Source organism: Micrasema longulum, unplaced genomic scaffold (genome assembly GCF_059751315.1).
Source record: "Micrasema longulum isolate JH-2025_06_02 unplaced genomic scaffold, ASM5975131v1 h1tg002070l, whole genome shotgun sequence".
Taxonomy (NCBI): Eukaryota; Metazoa; Arthropoda; class Insecta; order Trichoptera; family Brachycentridae; genus Micrasema; species Micrasema longulum.
This window is the reverse complement of record NW_028279237.1, coordinates 33,047-53,083: the sequence shown is the minus strand read 5'-3', so window position 1 is coordinate 53,083 and position 20,037 is coordinate 33,047. Positions and strand designations below refer to the sequence as shown.

Here is a 20,037-nt window from a genome sequence, read left to right as displayed (position 1 = left end):
CAACCTAAATACTTTATTTTATCGACTTGTTCAAACTGTTATTTACTCTTACAAATTTTCTTCATTTTTAATATTATTTCCATTTGTAAATACTCACTACAAACTGTAAAAAAAATTTTTTCACTTAAATTTTAATTTTTAAACAACTTTCATTTACGTTTTTCTTTTTCCTTCTCTTTTTTATACTTTCATAATTAACCTTACATATAATTGCTTTATAATATGGAAACTTCACTGGTCCATTAGAATTAAGTCTAATTGTGTAAAATATTAAACTTTGTAACTGTACTGTATGTTTCCTAAATAAAAGAAAATAATTTTTTTTTTAAATGTATTGAGTTTTTCTACTGACATTTCTTGGTTAAACTGCATTTTAATTATAATAATAAAAATACTTTATAGTTTTATTCCACTCTTATTTATTATTATTTTTAATTTTTTTTCGTTCAGTCTGACCATGTCGGTTACGGCAAAACCACTGGGAAAAAAAATATTAAAAAATTATAAATAAAAGTGGAATAAAACCATAAAGTATTTTTATTATTATAATGTTAATTTTGTATTAAAATAATGTTTCTATCTTCCTCAGAACCTCCAATAACCATGAATTTACTTTATGTAAGTATTACTGTTAATTTTTTATTGTTCTCGAAATGAACAAATCTGTGGCTTGGATGCCTGATTTTATATTTTTCTTGACAAGATTTTATAAAAGGTCGATATACATTTAAAAACTAGTATTTTTAACTATTTTATACACTCATACATGTATGGTAATGTTTTTTTCAAAAATAATTGTTTTTAATGACTTCAAACAGTAAATAATAACGCCACACAATGACTAAATTATTCCCCTGCTATAATAAAACGATTTACGACATTGGCTTCTATATATATCAATATCAAAACAACGATGTTTTATCAAGATATATCAACAAAAACACATTTTAAAAAATAAATACAAAGACATATTTTTTTTCTTCGTTTATTCAATAAATATTAAAAATAAAATAAATTATTTACGCATGTTACTACCAACGAGAAGCTGTTTTGAAATATATTCACGGGATTATTTAATATTTTTTATAAACCATGTTCTATTCGTTAACAGCTTTTTTCCGTGTCATTCAATCCCACTTTACTTAAAAACCTTCCAAATTCTAAGTAACTCTTTGGATCTATGGGCGAAAATATTGTATTTGTCATTGAAATTATTTCTCATTTTGAGACGTCAACGTCAGGTCGCTTGTGATGGATTTTAGTATGGTGATGATTGAGTTATTTATTTCGTTTTTTTTGGTTTAGAGGTAGGCGTTGTATGCCATGTTTTGGGCATTAGGTTCGTCGATAGATCTGGCTTTGTATGCGCTGGCCATGGCTTCCCAGGGTCCATGGGATAGCTGAGGGGGAGAATTGTCGGCAGCAATCTGGAATATTGGAAAAAAAATCACCAGATCAAATGATGCAATTGGCTCGATCAGAAGACATTGATTTACAAGCATTCAATAAATTATAAATATGGATACAAATTCTGAAGCAAACATGGATTTGTTGGGCTAGTAATTGAAACTGGTGTATGCTTAACACGAGTTTGAAATGATCTTTTAAACTCCGTAATATTATTAAAAATGTAAACCTATTTTTTTTGCTATCGATTTATATCTCTTTCCTTTATCTGATAATTGTTATGTTGGACCAATACATGAAGCTTTTAAATATAAATCATTACAATTTTAAAAACAGTGAAACTGGTACACAGAGACTAGATCAAACAAGTTTAAAAAATAAATATATTTGCTTCCAGAGAACTTATGGCAGAAGAAAATCTACATTGAGATCGCCAACTGAGACGTAATGTTAAAAAAATACATATTTATTCTAACTTCTAAATACTAAATTTTATATTGCTATGAATGCGTTTGTTGCAAAGTGAGATAGCAGGAATCACTAAAATGAATGTTAATTAATCAATGTAGATTAAATTTTCCTAATTTTTTATTAAAAAAACGGCGTCAAATGGAAAACCTAAGCGTTGATTTATGCACTGAAATTGAAACTGCAAGTCAAAGATGTAGACAAGCATATTCACTTTTCCGTTTTTCTTTAAAAAATTTAAACATAATCGATTGCAAGGTTACAAATACGTTAAACATGTTTTTACCTTCTTGCACAGCTGGAAGACGGCGAGAGCTGTAGAGATGACGAAAGAGAAGAAAGACAGCTGAAGAGCATTCCAAGCCTTAAGTCCAAGCACTCCAAGGGCAAGAGGAACCAGGGTCATGGCTTTCAGGAGAACGAAGACGAGGATCGGGACGATGATCTTCTTCAGCTTGGACTTGCGGGGCTCGGCAGCGCTCCTTTCTTCATCGGCGAACTTGACGTTGACGCTCAGCTCTTCGGAGTCCAGGTTTCTCGGGCTGACGGTGACTTTGGCTCCAGCGATGGGGAGTTTGAAGGTCACATCGTGGCTTTGAATGTATTCTTGGACAACGTCGAAGAAGTCTCCGCCTTCAGATCGGCCGGTGATGTCGTTCCCGCTGTAGCTATTGCGTACAACTTCAACGGTTTCGGATACCTGAGAAGAAAAAAAGCCAAGAAGCCCAATTACAGTGGTGAATAGTATTGTGGAAAAGATAAAAAATTACAGATCACGGATCAGAAGTTGTATTTCACAATCCAGTTGACTATAAACGAACATCAGCCATTCAATTATAAATTACCACCCTCATTATTAATTGTCCTTCATCCCGTGGTGCGCAAAGCACAGAATAACTATTTTAAAAAAATAAAATATTTAGACCCCTGTATTTAGTAGCCTTACGTGTCATGTACAAGACTAAAGTAATCGAAAAAAATCGCTTTCGTTTGTCTGGAAATGGGATGTTCGATCACTGATTTTGGTTTATTACCTTTATGAGTCCAATCACCATTGTTGCAATGTTCAAAAACAATGACGCGTGATAACTACTTTTAACGAAAGTGAGGATATCTGTTAAGGATATTCCATCTTTTCTGCATTCTGCTTCAAGATTATGGCGTTGTAAACTGAAAAATGGGCACTGAAAAATTGGCGGCCTCCGTGGTATAGTGGTCAAGACGCTTGACTCACGCTCGGAAGGTTCCGGGTTCGATTCCCGGTGAGAACACAAAAATCAAAATGAATTTTTCTCAAGCCTGGGTGTTCTGTGATGTAATTCACCACTGTAATTGGGCCTACTGGCCTGTAGTGGTGCAAAAATAAATGAAAATGAAAATGAAATAACAGATGTTCGATAATCTGTGAAGAAATATCATCGCATGGACAATAGTCATCATTCCTTAATTTAAACTTATACGAGTATAAGTAGCTTCTCATAAAAATTTTGGTCGTTTCGAAAGTACTTTGGTGATGACGACGGAAGTTTGCTGCATCAGCCAGCGTTGGAAAAAACATTTTAGTGATTTTACCTGTAGAAGGAGCGTGGTAATGATCCTCTTAACGCTGCTTCGTATTTTGTTTTATACCGCGTTTAGCAAAGAGAAGAAAGGTGCCGTTCTTTTACAAGTTGCGGCTCTTGCTCGTTCATTTGCTCTCTCATTTCTTACAATACCAGCATGTCTTCTTATCCAGCATATTTAAATGATCATCCCTCTGCATGACTACTACGTTTGATTGTATATTGATCATTTATTGATTTATAAATTATCAACAAAGATTAACAGTAAATGTAATGTGACCTCACTGGGGTTACACGTGCCGAGAAAGAAGAATTTGATACATGAAGTCAATATAATTGGTTTTACGCTTCAAGTTCAATCCAAAAGCAATAAAATACTTTCTTTCACGGTAGTAAAAGCAATAAAATACTTTCTTTCACACGACATTCAAATTACGAATGAAATGTAACTTCCTGAATATTTGAGTTTTTTTATTTCTCCTCCCGCTTTCCTTACTTCTTTACTCCCTCCTCTCTTCATGGTATAGTGAAGATATTTAGTCAATGTTCTCATGAAATATATACTAAGCAAACTTATAAATCTACATTGAATGAGTTACTGAGATGTTTGCGAACAACTTTAAAAAAAAAATTATGAGATTTTTAAATTAAAATGGCCATTAAAATTGAAGTATTTGGGTAAATTATAAGGACGCTAATATTTCTTTTCTATAAAAAAAAAATGCCTCACTAACTCAATGTAGAATGCTAAGAGTGCGGTGTTCAGTAGTGAAATTGAAATCTGTTTTTGCAAGATTTAGAGACGGTTTCGAATTACGCTATTATTTAGGTAGGAAGGTTTTTATGTATAGTTTGTTTTGACATTAATAACTTATTTTCCATTTATGGTGGAGATTTCTAAGTTTGCTTCTTATACCTATATACTCGTTTATGTTGATCAATATTTTGTTTTAAAATGAAAATATTATAATATACCATACCGCCCTTATGCAAATGTATGTACACTGTGTGTGTATCTAAAGTATTTAATTAAATAAATCGATAAATACTATGGTGAATGTCGCCCTTTTATTACTTATTTGATGTCAATCTTACAGGGAATCGAACTACACAATGAGGCAGAAAAATCTCTACCTGAAATATTTTTTCAGGAATTTTACCTGGGTATAGCCGTCAAGTTAAAAACACACAACTAAGGTTCTGGTTTTATTTCAAACACATAATTGCAATAGGAATAAAATGGACGATAACACTTATCGATTTTTGGCTTTCAAGTTTCGGGCCCGGGTTCGATTCCCGATGAGATCATATTAATTTAATTATGAGTCTGCGCTGTAACCGAGCGTTTTGACTGATGCGTCATGAATAATAATGAAAGTGTATTTTAATATTTACTACATTGACAAACACCGATAAACCCTTTGCTTACAAATTATTATATAATTTTTTAAGATACTCGTATTACACTACCAATCAAATTCTTTGGTGAATTAATTGCAATACACAAAAAATTTTGCCAAAAAACACAGGTAATAACTAATGAGTTTTTTTTTTCTTTAATGCTGAGTGCGTTGTTAAGTCAAGTGTTTTATGCTTAGGGGTCAATTTTTTTCTAGTATCTATCAAACAAAAATGTACTTAAATATTTTTTAAAACACATTTTTTATTTAGGCATTTTATGACATTAAAACTGTGTTCGATTCCCGACATGGTTGACATGAAATATTTATTTAAAAAATGTGTTTCTACACTAGAATATTTCATAGTCCCTGGTGCGTAAGGCTTATCATCCTAACTTTATTCAACACAAATGTTTAAGATATGCTGGGATTGGTTTACCAATACAGTGCCCTATACACCATTAGGTGCGGAAAGGGAATAATTATAATGATGAAACTGTTTAACTTCGAATTACTATGCCATATTAGCGCATCATTAATGGACAACAGGAAAGCTTTTTCTGAAAAATCTACTGAAATCGTTCGTTAATCAATGAAAAGTTCTTTTTTCAGGAATTGAAAAAAATCACTATTTGGATCATGAGATGAAATTCAAACGATATTCAATAATAAGTGAACTGAATCAATTTTAATGTTGAAAAAAAACTACTTTTTGTCCATTGAGTTTACACAATTAGTCAACATTCTAAATAATTTGAGCCAAATTTCTACTTTTGATTTTATTGGTTATTTTGATTTTTCCACATATTTTAATTTGGTTGCCATTCCCGTTAGTCCTTAAAATTGTTTGTGTTAGAAAATCTGAATTAGATTTTTACGGAGCAAAGAGTTGAGTCCAGACCGCACGAAAACACTACCTAATTTTCGATTACCTGGTATGAATCCTTCTTGAAGATTGTATCCAGAAGAGACAGGACTTTGAATTTCATGCAAGCAATGGCGTCGTTTCCGCCGGAGCACCCTGATCTCATTTCCTCGACCATTCCATCCATGGGGGTTCCTTTCCAGAAAGCGGGTTTAGTAGGTTGAGCAGCCACCCCCACAAGCGCCAATCCCAAGAAACACAACACTTTTCCGTTCATTTTTATGTATTTGGTATGCCAAACGAATGACTCCTCGACGCTGTTGCTGTGACTAAGAACAGATGCCTACTGATGCATTTGGGGTGCGGGCGAAGCTATTTATACACCCATTTGCCCGCGAATCAAAAAGCGAATCCTGAAACAAATGAATCCGTTTTACAGTTGGGCGCTTGGCAATGGAAAGCGGTTTTCGAATGGTCTGCGCTTCATACGCTATAAGCGTCAATATCCTGTACACAATTTTCTCTTTTTGTTTCTGCTGCTATAAAGTTCTTCCTCGATTCAAATACGTATCCTATTTTGTTTCCGTTGTTCTACTTTTTGTCTTTTTCTTTCTTTCTTTATGATTGATGGGGCAGTGGGTGACGGATATAGTGACTTAGTGCGGTCAATTACTATTCTATAAACGGTCGACGCACGTGCTTCTTGTTTTGAATTTTAATCAAATGGAGGTATTGTCAGCGTCTTTAATTTGAACATAGCAAATGACTTTAGTGTTGAATTGTTCAATGAAATTACAATATTATTTCAATTTATTTTCAGGAGATTACACGTCGTTTTGCTGTAATAGCAAAAGTAAAATAATGTATTAAGTAATCAATAACATATAACAACAGAGATGGAGAACATTTTAGATACGGAAATATATTTCCGTATCTAAAATGTAGAAATCTAGATATTTAGAAGGCTTGGTTTGTTTGAGTAGCCACTTGACATACTGTAACATTTAGCGCTCTGCATATAATTGAATATTCATATTTCTTTCATCTGTTGAATTTTGTGAAGTATCTAGAAAGTGAAATCCAGTCTTTGTCTGCAAACCTTCGGTAAATATTTTTGATTAAATTATCTGGTCCAAAAAGAAACATATTTTTTTAAATGTTTTGAGGCATTGCCCAGTATGTAGATGAAATTTGATAATTCTGTTCGAAGAATTTCAACCACTTCAAAAAATCTGTCAGCTGTTTAATTTCACAAAAATCAACATATGGAGAATTGAAAAAATATAAATGTTATTTTGGTTTTCAAAAAGATTTAGGGTGTCTCTAAACTTTTACTGTGTTAATAACATATTTATGTACATTGTTATTATACACATAAGAATCTATTCATGTGTTCCCCATTTCAAGATTCAAAATATAAAAAAAATAAAAACATTGTAAAATAATTGTGTCGAAGGGTGTCAACTTTCGGAGAAAATTATGCTTCTAATTGGCTTTTGGGTCAATTCGCAAAAAAAAAAAATTTCTCAAAGTTCAGCGTTTGAACTACTTTCAAATAAAATATAAATAAAGTCAAAGTTTTGCAATCGAATTTTTGGAAAACTAAAATTAATATTGAAATATTTTTTACTAATTGAAGTCAGGCGTAGCCTTGTAGTGCTAATAATTTGATTTTACTCTACAAGCATTTTTAAACAAACAAATTTTGTAGTATTTTTCTTAAATTCTACGCTAAATTATGCCTGGAATAGACATTAGAAAGCTCACTGGTGCGGGTGTATCTACAGTAAGCTCCGAATAAAATTGTTTTGTGAGGGTGTATGAGAGTATATACATATATATAACAGTTTTTTAAATAAACAGTTTTTCAGTCACTCTCTCACAAATGCCTTCCCGAATACCAGCTGTGCGAAAAAAACAACTGCACGCTTGGCGTTGGGCTGATAATGTCTGAACTAAAATCAATTTGCCGTGTTCCCATTTTTAGCTCCGATTTGTATATTTTTTTAAGAAAGAGTATCAGATATAAATTTTATGTATTTGAAAATGTAACTTTAAAAAAAAATATTTATTTGTTCATACACATATTATTACAAACAAATAATAACGTATCCCTTACTATATGAGGCCAAAAGTCCTGTGTTGAGTTGGGATACAACATAATGGAAAGTGGAAGCATTACAATAACATGTATTTTAATAAACATCTCGACAAAATGCTGAATACTGTATGAATTTATGCAATATCTCGCAGCAGTCTCCTGCAATGGTCTCTTCCTTTAGACAAAAATCCAAACTTGTACAGTTTTCCTGAAAACGGCTTTCATTTTGGAGAACTTAGTATGTTAATCCAGGACAAATAATTCTCTTAGGGCCACAGAATAGAAACTTTTCTGAGCAAAAGTCGTTCGTGATTTTAGTAATAAATAATCCGAATTACAAGTAAATCTCGTACGAGCATTCTTCTGGGATCATCTCTTGTAACAATATTTAGAAGACGGCAGATATAAATAGGCACTTTAGGGTATTTTTAGATAGTTTTAGTTCTTTTAAAAAACAATTCACAAAAAAAAAACAAATGACAGCGACACGCCAATGGTGGCGTGAAAAATCATTGCTCTAATGTAATAACCCACGGAAAAAATACGGGTATACGTTTCAACACAGAAAAGTCTTAACATAAAATCCTCTAAACATTATAGTTTATGGAGTAACCTATTTATTGTACACCAATCATACTTTTAAATATTAACACTCACTTCCCAGCTGATGATTTTACTTGATAATTTATGCACAGTCCTTCTGTCGAACGCAGTCCGCTACTTACTATTTAAGGACATGGAACGAACGATCGCTTTTCATTTCTGCCGTTTTAATCCCGTTACCATTCATAATAGTGACGGATGCACTTCTACAAAAGCATTTTATTTAAATAACGATCGATTCATTATTTGGAAAAATTGTCATCAAAGTACTTCACAACTCAGCGTATCAATTTAAATATGAACATCCCTATAGTATTGTAAATATTCGTAAACCATAAATAACGGGAACATTTCGTGTCGACTCCCTGCCGTAGAATACGTCATTGTGTACTAAACTTTTCAACATTGCTGCTTTCAGTCTAATTACAAACATAAAAAACATCCATCTTAGTAGAATACTTGGTATTTGCAATGGAAGTTTTAGTGATATTGACATTGGAGACATGGGAAATATTCCTGATGATAGATTACTGTTTTATCATCATCAGTGGCACTACAGCCCGCTGTGGGCCCTGGCCTCCACCAGAATCTGTCTTCATTCCTCCTTGCACGCTGCAGCTCTTTCCCAGTTTGTCAGGCCAATTGCGATTATGTCACTTTCCACATTATCCAGCCATCGTAACTTTGGTCTGCCTCTGCTTCGTCTGCTTTCCGGAGTGGTTTAAAGAATCTTTGTGGGGGTACGATTATAAATAATTCTGTGCATATGGCCCAACCAAATCTTCTTATTTTGATAAATTGTGCAAAGTTGGGTTCGCCATACAGTGCCTCTAATTCATGATTAAACCGTCTCCTCCACACTTCTTTTGGTTGACAGCACAAAATACCTTCCTAAATATTTTTCTTTCAAATACTAATACCAGGTTTTCGTGTCTTTTCGGCATAACCCAGCATTCGGCACCATATGCAATGACCGGTCTGAGGAGAGAAAGAGGTCTGAAAGGTTGCTGTTCTCAATCTCATTGTAGAAAAAGCTTACGAAATTTTGGTCTTTATTTTTAGAATTTCCAAACCCTTTTAAAAGCTTCATACATTGAAGACTCTATACTTCACCTTTGTACGCATTAATTTAGAGTTTGCATGAGTTGTGTGGAACCCACGATACATACTCCACTACTTCGGGAACTACACTGGCTACGTTTTCCACAGAGGGTCGAATACAAACTCTGTTGGCTTATGTATAAGTCACTGCACAACTCTGCTCCGGAATATCTAAGGGAACTATGCATTCCAGATGAACTAGCTGACAGGCGTCTAACGCTTAGATCAGCTACGTCTACGGCGAGAGGAAAAGTTATTTTACCTCTACGCAAACAGCGCACTAAATTTAGTGAACGCGCATTTGCGGTCGTAGGCCCCTATGGCATGGAATGCTCTCCCAGCAGAGGTGCGAGGCTGTGAAAGTGAAGTGATTTTTCGGAAAAAAACTTTAAACCCACTTGTTCTTTAAATCATTTGAATAAATCCGTAACATGTTTCAACAAAATAAATTGTTTTAATTAAATTACAAATTTAAAAGCTTCAATTAAATTAATTTAACAATAGAATCACTATGTCAAGCGCCCTTGAGGTATTTTATTACGAAAATGGCGCTATAAAAGTTATCTATAATAACATACATTGAAAGGGTTGAAAACGTTAAACGAAAATTTTTTTTAATACCTGGATTATAAAAACAATAAAACACTTTGGCACCTACAGCCAATTTACTAAACAGAGTTAATTTTTTACCCCTGAAAATCATCATCAGCATCATTCATTTTCCGCCCTTTATGGTACATAGGACACTGCATAGGAACATAAATCGCAGCTTATCTTGATCATTTTTATTTCATGAAGGTAAGATAACCAGTCATACGCTTCAGCTGCCGGTCCAGCGACTATGAAAATATTCTAATGTAAAAATACTTTTTCAATAATGTTTCATATCAACAATGTCGGCAATCTACCCAAGACTTCTTGCATGGTAGGTGAACGCGTTGACCACTACACCGTAAGGCCGACTCTTAATCTATCCTGTCTGCGATACACTCCTACTTGCTTTTTAAAGATTCACGCACTTACACACACCTGAACACTTAGTCTCACACAAACACATCCTCTTACATATATATACGCAGGCACACATTTAACAATGTACAATAATTTAATATGTAAAACTTCGCTGGTCTGTCCTTCAAGTTTATCTTTATTCTGTAATTGAATAATTATTGACTGTATGTTTCTTCGTAATAAATAAATATTTGATTGTGAAAATACATATTTTTTCACTCCATTAAAGGCATTTCAAATAAACCAGTTTTCGAATTTTCAGAAATAATTATTTTTAAAATTTCTGGTGTAAATAAAAGTGTACACAGAAACAGAAGAAGAGGATGACAGAATTTTCACTTAAAAATATGTTATTTACTGCATACCACTCGCATCCACTTGTGCATACACTAAATAAATGTAGTATATATGTCCCCGACATATATTTCAATCAACCATTCAATTGGACGGCAAGCCTGCTCATTAAATGCTAGCATTCAATCGAATGGTTAACGGACGCTGGGCCAACATCTTAAAAGCAACGTTAAACGAAAGGGCTGAACGTCGCTTGGCCTCTTTATTTTTAATACAATAATAATAATTGTTTTGTTTTAAAATTCACTTTGTTATGTGAAACTAGGTTAGGGTTGGTTGGGTGGAGTTTAACAACTTAATCCAGCTTATCCTAACATAATACCGCGGCTTTTGGTTCAGCCGTTTCCAAAGCGCTAGCTTTCAAGCCAACACGTTTAATATTGAGCTTTCTTATTTCATTCAACGGATGGCCTGACTTTTCAATTGAATGCCGGCATTTAGTGAACCGCCTAGCCATCCATTTGAGTGCCTGATTTAACGATTTGGCGGTGACATGTATTATTACATTTTTGTATCCAGCAACATATCAAAAAAATATATACCTATCGATTTTATATTTGACCGTATCGCCACCCTTTTGGTTCGACTTTTGGCCATGCAAGAGTTTATTCGTATGTGAATATATTGGGGTTTCACAATATGATTTTTTTCAATTGATATGCAAATTCTGCTGGTATTTACTTGCCTTAATAATTTAAAACTGCGTTACCTAAATGTTCTATTTTACTATTTTACTTATTGTTATTGAGCAGATTTAAGGGGCTTTAGAGTTGTTTTATGATTTCCTCCCCATCCTATTATTCGGAATCAAACATCCTTGAAACATAATAAATTAAAATTCAACTCTTGAATTAGAAACAAGAACTTTCTTACTGTGACTTCCATATCGATAATTTAGAACTATGTCATACATATGTATAGATCCTAGATTCAATTGATTGAATACATTAATTTATTGTTATCGGTAGATTTAATTTTCGAATGTTATTTAGTACATCGAGTTCAGCTGTAAAATATTAATGGAAAAGAATCCTTTGTCATATCCTGATTTCACTGAATGTAATACGTGCCTTTTGAAAAACTATTTTAATATCAACAATATTTTGAGTTTGTCCAAATTTCTAAAGACAAGAAGTGGATTCAACCCCCATGGGAGTTATCAATATTAATATATTACAGCAGAGATTAAAAAAATATTAGAAAAGTCTAGGCATTTACATAACTTATATCATTGACTGGTTTAAGTGGCCACTTTGCACACTGTGTAACATTCACCATTCTGCTTATGTTTAAACATCTGCATTCTTTCAATTTATCTATCTGTTGATCTTCGTGAAGTTAAAGAACGGAAACCTCTATTGATGCGAGTGAGATTCTGATTAAATAATAAATTATTTCACGTGCATATTGATTAGGCAACGCATTTGGCATTTGGACATATTGAGTATGTCCAAATGCTTGCCAGTCTGCTGGCTGGATTTTCTCCCTAGGGAGTTGTTCATATTTAAACTTGTTGCAACAGAGAACCCTATTCCCTTCTCAAAAATATGTTTCCTCTCTGTTGCAACAAATTTAAATATCTTGGGAGAAAATCCAGTCAGTTTGCAAGCATTCGGCATACTCAAAACATTGTAAATTGATTTGTTCTAATTTCAACATATGAGGCTAAAAGTATGGCCGAAGTGAGAGAGGTTTTGTTTCTATTTTCCCGGCAATAATTAATCATGCGATACTTGTTTCCAATGTTATGGATATGATGATCAATATTGTCAACCCAATTGCCTCTTAAGCATTTTATCTCCAATTCCATGATTGTTGCATTATAAGAAGCGTTGGTTTTCAAGGGGGAACAATTTAATACGAAAAAAAATTGGCTCTCAGAAGAAATTTTAATTGTTGTACCGCGGATCTTTGGCTCTTTTAACTTATGAGTTTTCCGACCACTACTATATAGGTTTATTCGGGAGCGAGAGAGACAAATTCACGCGGGACGTAGGCCAGTAGCAAAGTGATCTGTACCACTCCTACAGTACGCCAGTCGCCAGTTTTGCGCAGTTGCTTTCGGGATTGTTAGGGGTGGTCTCTCTTTTTTTTGTATTATTTTATTAGTGTTTACTACAAAATTATGAAATAATATAAAAATAATATATCTATTCATTTTACATATTATTCTATAAAACAACTTTACGATTTTAATACTTAACATACTTAGGTAAAAAAATAATAAATTGTGTTTTGCAATTACATTACAAATATTATGGCTTTTGACTTCAACTGTAAATGATTGAAGTAATTGGCTATGAATATTCCATTTTTCCGATTTAAAATTTTTCATTTTTTGCAAGTGTGTTAATACACAGCACCGTAATGCGCGGATCTTTTTGGGACAGTAAGGGAAGGTTTAATATGACTTAAAATGGTCGGATTTTATCAAAAAAATAAAACAAATATTTTAGCTCAAATAGTTATTAATTGTATGATATTAATTATGGACAAAAACGTTCAATTTCAAAAATATATATATCTATACAACATTTTCAAGTAAAAAGTAGTCTATGAAATGATATTGCTATTAATATATTCATTTTACTATAGGCAAACAGCCCTTACTGGTACACCAACTGAAAAGGGGATTTAATATATCTGTAGGTAAACCTATATCTCGTGTACTGCTTTTTTTCAGCGTTCTGCATCCTTCGTAAAAAAAAGGTTTTTTAACTGAATAACCGAAATAAAATGGACAAACCACCCTGGTAGAAAGGAAGTTTTTCTTGGGATTCGGGTGGAATTGAGGACGATAGAGCTTCTAGTTAAGACTCCGTAAATTGGTGTTGGGATTTGATTGATACATCGCGTACAGGGGGTAGCCATAGTAATCATTTAATATTTTAAAACATTTAAGTTTGTTAGTGAAAATTCTTGATGGAAGTTCATTGTAATTTATTATCTGAATAAAAAAATTTCTTAATAAAGATACCAGTCTCGAAGATGTCGCAAAAGCGATAAAACCTGTCACTGGATATTCCAAATTTGTGTACTAAAGTATCACTTTTTTTTTATTTATATAATAAATTTAATATTTTATAAATTATTCACATTAAAATATAAACTCTTGATCAAGTAGTTACACTCTTATTTTATCCGCCCTTTGTTATTTAAAAAAAAAATGTCTAATATATTTTCACACAAACAATCAAACCATCACGCCGTTTCCCAGCAAAAGTTAACTGAGAGGATAGAACGGAACATTTGCTTATTTGTAAAAGTATAATTAGATTTTTACGCATTAAAATAATTAACAGTTGGAGTGCCTGACCTTCAGAAGATAATTAGTAAAAAAAACTACTTTGCTGTCAAGGGCCTAATCAAATAGCTTGAAATCGTCTAATTAATAAAAATGTTTTTTTGTCTTTAAATATAAATATAGATTTGACCGAAAATGTATTTGTAACAATTTTTTTGCAAACAAAAAAAATACACGGCATTTCTTGGACGTGTCACAAAAATGATGAATGTATTTTTTGTTACTGTATTCCTTGATTTCAATTTATTATACATGTCTTGTAATGGTTTGTCAAATATTTTTTAAAGATTTTGTCCATAGTAATATCTTTTTTAGTATACAAGTTTGTGCCTTTAAGTGTGGATGATCTATTTGCAATTGATAATAAAATTATTAATACTAAAACAACAGATTTTTTCAGTTCAAAGCTAATAAATTAAATGAAGAATCAACAGCTATATGACCGTGTTCGGAGGTGTATGTTTTTAATTTTACATTATACTAAAGACGTTAATTTTATGTGTACTTCGAATTTTTACATTTACATATTTAATTAACTTTCATTTCTTAAAGCCATTTTTTCTACCCACTTCAAACTTATCATAAGATAAACCTTGTAAATAAAAAATACATTTTTTGTGTAGATTCAAGAGACTTAGGAGTTGTTTTATAAGTTCCTCCCCATCCTATTATTCCGATACAAACATCTTTGAAGCATATTAAAATTAAAATTCAACTTTTTAATTAGAAACAAAAACTTTCAACACAAAATTTAATACATTTCAAATAAAAACTCAACAATTTTCTTCAGGTATTTTATTAAATTATTAATAAATAGTAGTCAATAAATTAATCTCATTCATTCTTTAAGTTATCATAGGCACTTTTGTTTTAATGGTGTTTGTTTATCCCATTTAAACGTGTAAGCTTTTGATTGGAATATTTTTACAATTATAAAAAAAAAAATACAAAAAAGTGAAGGTATAATATACAATTGCTATTTTCTGGATAACAATGAATAGTGAAAACGTCCAAAGAAATAAAATAAAATATTAAAACTGTTAGGTGAGTTGCTTAGGAAAAAATATTTTACGCCAAAGTATATTAATATTTTCAGTATAAAAATATGAAATAAAGTATTTTGTTCAACCTCGATATGTGTACATACGAGTACATATTAAATTATGATTATTATTTTGAGTATACAATTCGACAACGGTTGATAATTTTTCATTTTGTGAAATGTTACAATAAAACGTAATATCTAATTTGATAAATAATTTAAATAGATAATTTTACTTTCACGTTTATTACAAACGATCGTTGATACACTGCAATTAGAGTGTCAATGCAGTTTTCTTTGTAATTTTAGGTGGTAGGTAAAAGAATGACGATGATTTTTAAAAATTAATATTTAGAAGCAAGTTTAAAGGCTATTTACAGATGTAGAAAAAGAAACTAATAAAATCAATGTTTTTTGTAAAAATATTAAATCAAAAGCTGTTTTCGTCTCATGGGAAATTGTCTACGTTTCAGGGGTGAGTTTTATGGGGTGATGTCTGTTTACAGTTGGGCCCCATAAGCCATGTCATGGGCGTTTTCCAGGGCGCGAGCTCGGTAGGGTCCGTGGGGTTGCTCCCATCCAGCGGGGGCGGGAATGTGCTCTACGTGGTGTTCGTGGTGATGGGGGTAGTGGACGACCTCGTAGTTTACTACCTTTGGCTTGGTGAATTTGAAAATCACCATAGCTCCTGAGAAAAACATAAAAACAGTAAGTTTATGGTAATTCAAAATTATTGCTACGGAGAGGGAAAATTAGACGGAAATGTATATGCATATATGTGCATATATATAAGCATGCATGTATATGTGTGTGTATGTATGTGTGTATGTTTTTATAAGTAAATTTATCTTTTTATATACCCATATACCTATGTTGGTACATTTCCTTATTTTTACTTATTATTGTATCTTTTAGTTTTTCTTATGTTATTTTTAATTTTAACTTAATGTACATACTTTTGTTTCGTGTAAATTAATAAATAAAAAATAAATATCTAGGCATTTATAGGGTGTATGACCTGCCATTGGCTAGCTTAAGTAGTTGCTTTAAACACTGTGTAACATTCACCATTCTTTCTACGTATAAACAGTCACATTTCTTTAAAATCATGTCCTTATATAAGGAAATAGAGTGGCGATAAGTCCGCTTCTTTTTTTAGTGGTTGACGCGTTCACCTACTATCCATGAAGTCCTGGGTTCGATTTTTGCCAAAATGGACATAAAACACTTATTCTGAAGGTTTTTTAAATTGCAACATTTCATTGTTTCTGAACCATGAGCACTTTACAAGCATGTTACAGATAATCAAACTTTTTGTTTCACCAATTCAATGCCCTATGCATTACTGGATTTGGAAAGGGAGATGATAATTATGACTTATATCAATTTAAGTCGAGAGAGTCGTAAGAGTTGTGGTCTCACGGTAGTGTATCAGAAGGTCTGAGGTTCAAATTTCCATTCCAAAACACGGTTGTTAACGGCTTAGCAAAAAAATACTCGAAACTTACTAAGAATTAAATCAAACAAAAAAGCACTTTTACCTGATAGAACCAGAGAAATGAGACCGAGCGTGAGGGCCTTCCACGTCTTCAGGGCGATGAGTGCAAGAGCCAAGGGTACCAGAACTGAAGCCTTGAACTTCAGACCTAAGAGGAAGGGAATCATCACCTTCTTCACGAACCCGCGACCTGAAAAAATAACGCAAATTCACTTTTCAGTCCTGAAATTCAGATCAGAGTAACATCTCACAAATCAGTAAAACTAGGCAATTTTACATACTTGACTATGAATATATTTATACATAATACTATAAATAATTATATTCAGTCTTTACAGTAGATTTTCAGATAAAACTTATTTTTTTATGTCCATAATAATAGGCTAATTTCTCTACAAATTTGATATACACAAGACAGTTTCAAGAGGTCACGAAAGCAATGAAATCGGTCAGTGATTATTTTTTATTATAGTTTGTGGATTTAAGTGCTGCTGGTCTCTAACTGGTATTTTATTTCCATAATTAATTACGATAAAATTCCAGCTAAAGTTTTCACAAATTTGCTTGAATGCATGTAAGAGGTCTGAGGGCTTGAAGGCAACTAAAAGGCGGCTACCAAATACATCATTCATCTAATTAAAAATAACAAAAACATGTCTTTTAAAAATGTTTTAAGTTCAATTATCGGTACGTTTTTGTCAAAATGGATAAAATACGATAGTTTGTATTTTTTTTTTATCTAAACTGCTTTGTATATATATTCACGAAAACGCGAAAATTACTTAACTTGAAGTTTTTAAATAAAACTGGCTCTTAATAATATAAAAACATGTTTTGTAGAGTACATTTGTAAATTGTTAAAAAAATAAGTAGCGAGATTGTCATATTTCATGATCCTTTTTCAACTTTTGCGAATAATTCTAAATTAATCTAATTCGTATCAATTTTAACTGTTATTTTCTATGAGTACCTACACGTGTGCAGATTATTTTGAAATAAAAATATTTGTTCAGCACCCTAAAACGTCAAAGGTCAAATGTAATAAGGAAGCTTAGTGCTACGGGAAATTGGATTTAAAAAATGATTTCTTACGTGCGGTGAAAATTAGAGTATTAAAATGTACGGCGAAGTTTCTTGGAAATGTATGAAAAAAAATTATACAAATGAATTTAATAATCTGAACGACGTCACTTTTTCTTCCGAATCAACCAATGAAAAAGCGTTTACATAGATTTCTGGTTTACAGAAAGCCGATTCATCAATTAGCAAAACTCACCAAAGAGAACTTGTGACGTCACATGCGAATTGATTCCAATATTACAAATATCATAAAAATATTTTAGAATTTTTTCGGCTAGTTTAATAGTCTATTATTTTTTTTGTTTGTTACAAAACCACTGAACTTCCTCATTATATATATTCTGTGTAATTTTGTGATCATTAAAGATACAAATATGAATTTAGAATTGTAAATATGAAAATCTACAATTGTACATGTATGTTTTTTAAGTGCATATCTTTGTTGAATTACCTAATAAAATTAAATAAATTCATTTTCAAAATAAACAATATAAATACTGTACCAAATGACACTTAATATGTAAGTTCATAACGGTTTTGAACCGTCACTGAACGGGGCAGCAAAAGTAAGAACATAAAATAATATGCATTTTATATTAAGTTATCCGTTTCTGCGGTATCTGATCAACTCTGATTGAAAATCGTAAAATTAACATTCTACCAAAGTAAATATTTTATTAGGAAAATATTGATCCAATAATCCTACCTTCTTGCACGCGACCTTCAGTCAAAGGAACATCCAAATTTTCCGGCAGTCCTTGGAGCAAGGATCTCGGCACGTATTCCCCAGCCTCTCCAGAAGTCAAATCTTCTGGAACCCTGATCTTCAGCGTATGGGTAGCCAGGAAGTCGTCAACCTTATCGAAGATCTCAAACCTCTCATCCTTGACTCCCCTCGATTCGTCGCTTTGCACGCTGCCGGTCTTCACAATCTTCAAGTCATCGGTTATGTTGATCACGTCATCGTCGGAGACTTTGCTCATCCAAGCTAAAGCCTTAGGCTTTATACAGGAGTAAGAGTACTGGCTTAAACATCCTTTATAAATATCGTAGGCTAGGTTAGCCGCTGAGTTTTCATAAGCGGAGACTCCTGCTAGAACCACAAGCAGACAAAGGATTTTAAACATGTTTACCCCCTGTAAATAAAGTTTTTATTCAAGAGGTCCGTCCTGATTGACTGTCGCTCGAATACAATCGACGATAAATAATGTGTTTGGTTTTTATACGACCGTATTATGCTCGCTTGTACATGTAACCACACGTGTTCCGCTTGACAGTGGACTTGACACTTTCTTTGACTGCAGGATTCAAAGGACTTCTTAAAGTGGGAAAATGAGGTTGAAGCGCGCACAGAATATGATTAAACAAATTTTGATTAGGATCATAGCCTTATGTTAATTGCACTCATAATTTTTGTGTTATTTATATCCACATACAAGAAGAAAGTTTGAAGGAGTGCGGTGCTTTCTTTTGGTTACATATTACCTCGCGATGTGATTGTAAACTTACTTTGGTAATAATGTCTAATTAGACGAAATATAATAATAATTATAATTATAAGAAATATTTAACTCCAAACAAAATAAATAAAAACATACAAAATCAAATAAATGCTATCTGGTGAGTTTATTGCTAATAGCAAGTGCCAATGTATTTCAGAAAAATGTTTGCAATTGGTTGCTGCACATCGATAGAGACGAGGTTGTCAATTTTTTTAAAGTTCGAGATTAGCATTTAGCAAAAATTTACAAATCCGCTTTCCTTCCATACTTTTACTTTTATTTGCTATTTATATATCTTGCTATTTTTATGTTTTTTCATTTTGTATTATTCAATTTAGTACGTACTATTATTTGGCATTGCTCCAATTTCTTATTTTTCTAACTATAGTATTGAGGGAGTTTCTAGAAAACATATCTCAATTATCATTTCAATTATGTTTTTAAATATATATTTTTTTATTTATTGATTGATTGATTTGCTTTTAATTTTGTAAAACTCCATATTTAAACTTATAATACTAGAAATCAAACACTGATTTGAGTCTAGAGAACACTTTATTGTATTTTAACAAATATAATATAAATAAAAACAAAAATGTCGAGACAATTGTAACAAGGCCCTAACAAGGCGAAACAATTATCTCGAAATTTTTGGTTTTTATATTTATTATATTTGTATAAATAAAATAAAGTATCCAGTAGACTCAAATCAATGTTTGATTTCTAATATTATAAGTTT

At 32.2% G+C, this 20,037-nt stretch overlaps 2 protein-coding genes across 2 annotated transcripts; both read right to left on the bottom strand.

Moving 5' to 3' along the window:
• Nucleotides 1-969: 969 nt before the first annotated feature.
• Nucleotides 970-6,038, bottom strand: Osi19 (DUF1676 domain-containing protein Osi19). The gene is made up of 3 exons (XM_088239125.1): nucleotides 5,770-6,038; nucleotides 2,162-2,575; nucleotides 970-1,427 (listed from the first exon to the last, which is right to left on the bottom strand). The coding sequence occupies exons 1-3, from the start codon at nucleotides 5,977-5,979 to the stop codon at nucleotides 1,302-1,304; spliced, it is 750 nt and encodes a 249-aa protein (XP_088095251.1). The 5' UTR covers nucleotides 5,980-6,038; the 3' UTR covers nucleotides 970-1,301.
• Nucleotides 6,039-15,154: 9,116 nt separating this feature from the next.
• Nucleotides 15,155-18,974, bottom strand: Osi18 (DUF1676 domain-containing protein Osi18). Its single transcript, XM_088239126.1, has 3 exons — nucleotides 18,503-18,974; nucleotides 16,760-16,906; nucleotides 15,155-15,906 (listed from the first exon to the last, which is right to left on the bottom strand). The coding sequence occupies exons 1-3, from the start codon at nucleotides 18,921-18,923 to the stop codon at nucleotides 15,719-15,721; spliced, it is 756 nt and encodes a 251-aa protein (XP_088095252.1). The 5' UTR covers nucleotides 18,924-18,974; the 3' UTR covers nucleotides 15,155-15,718.
• Nucleotides 18,975-20,037: the final 1,063 nt, after the last annotated feature.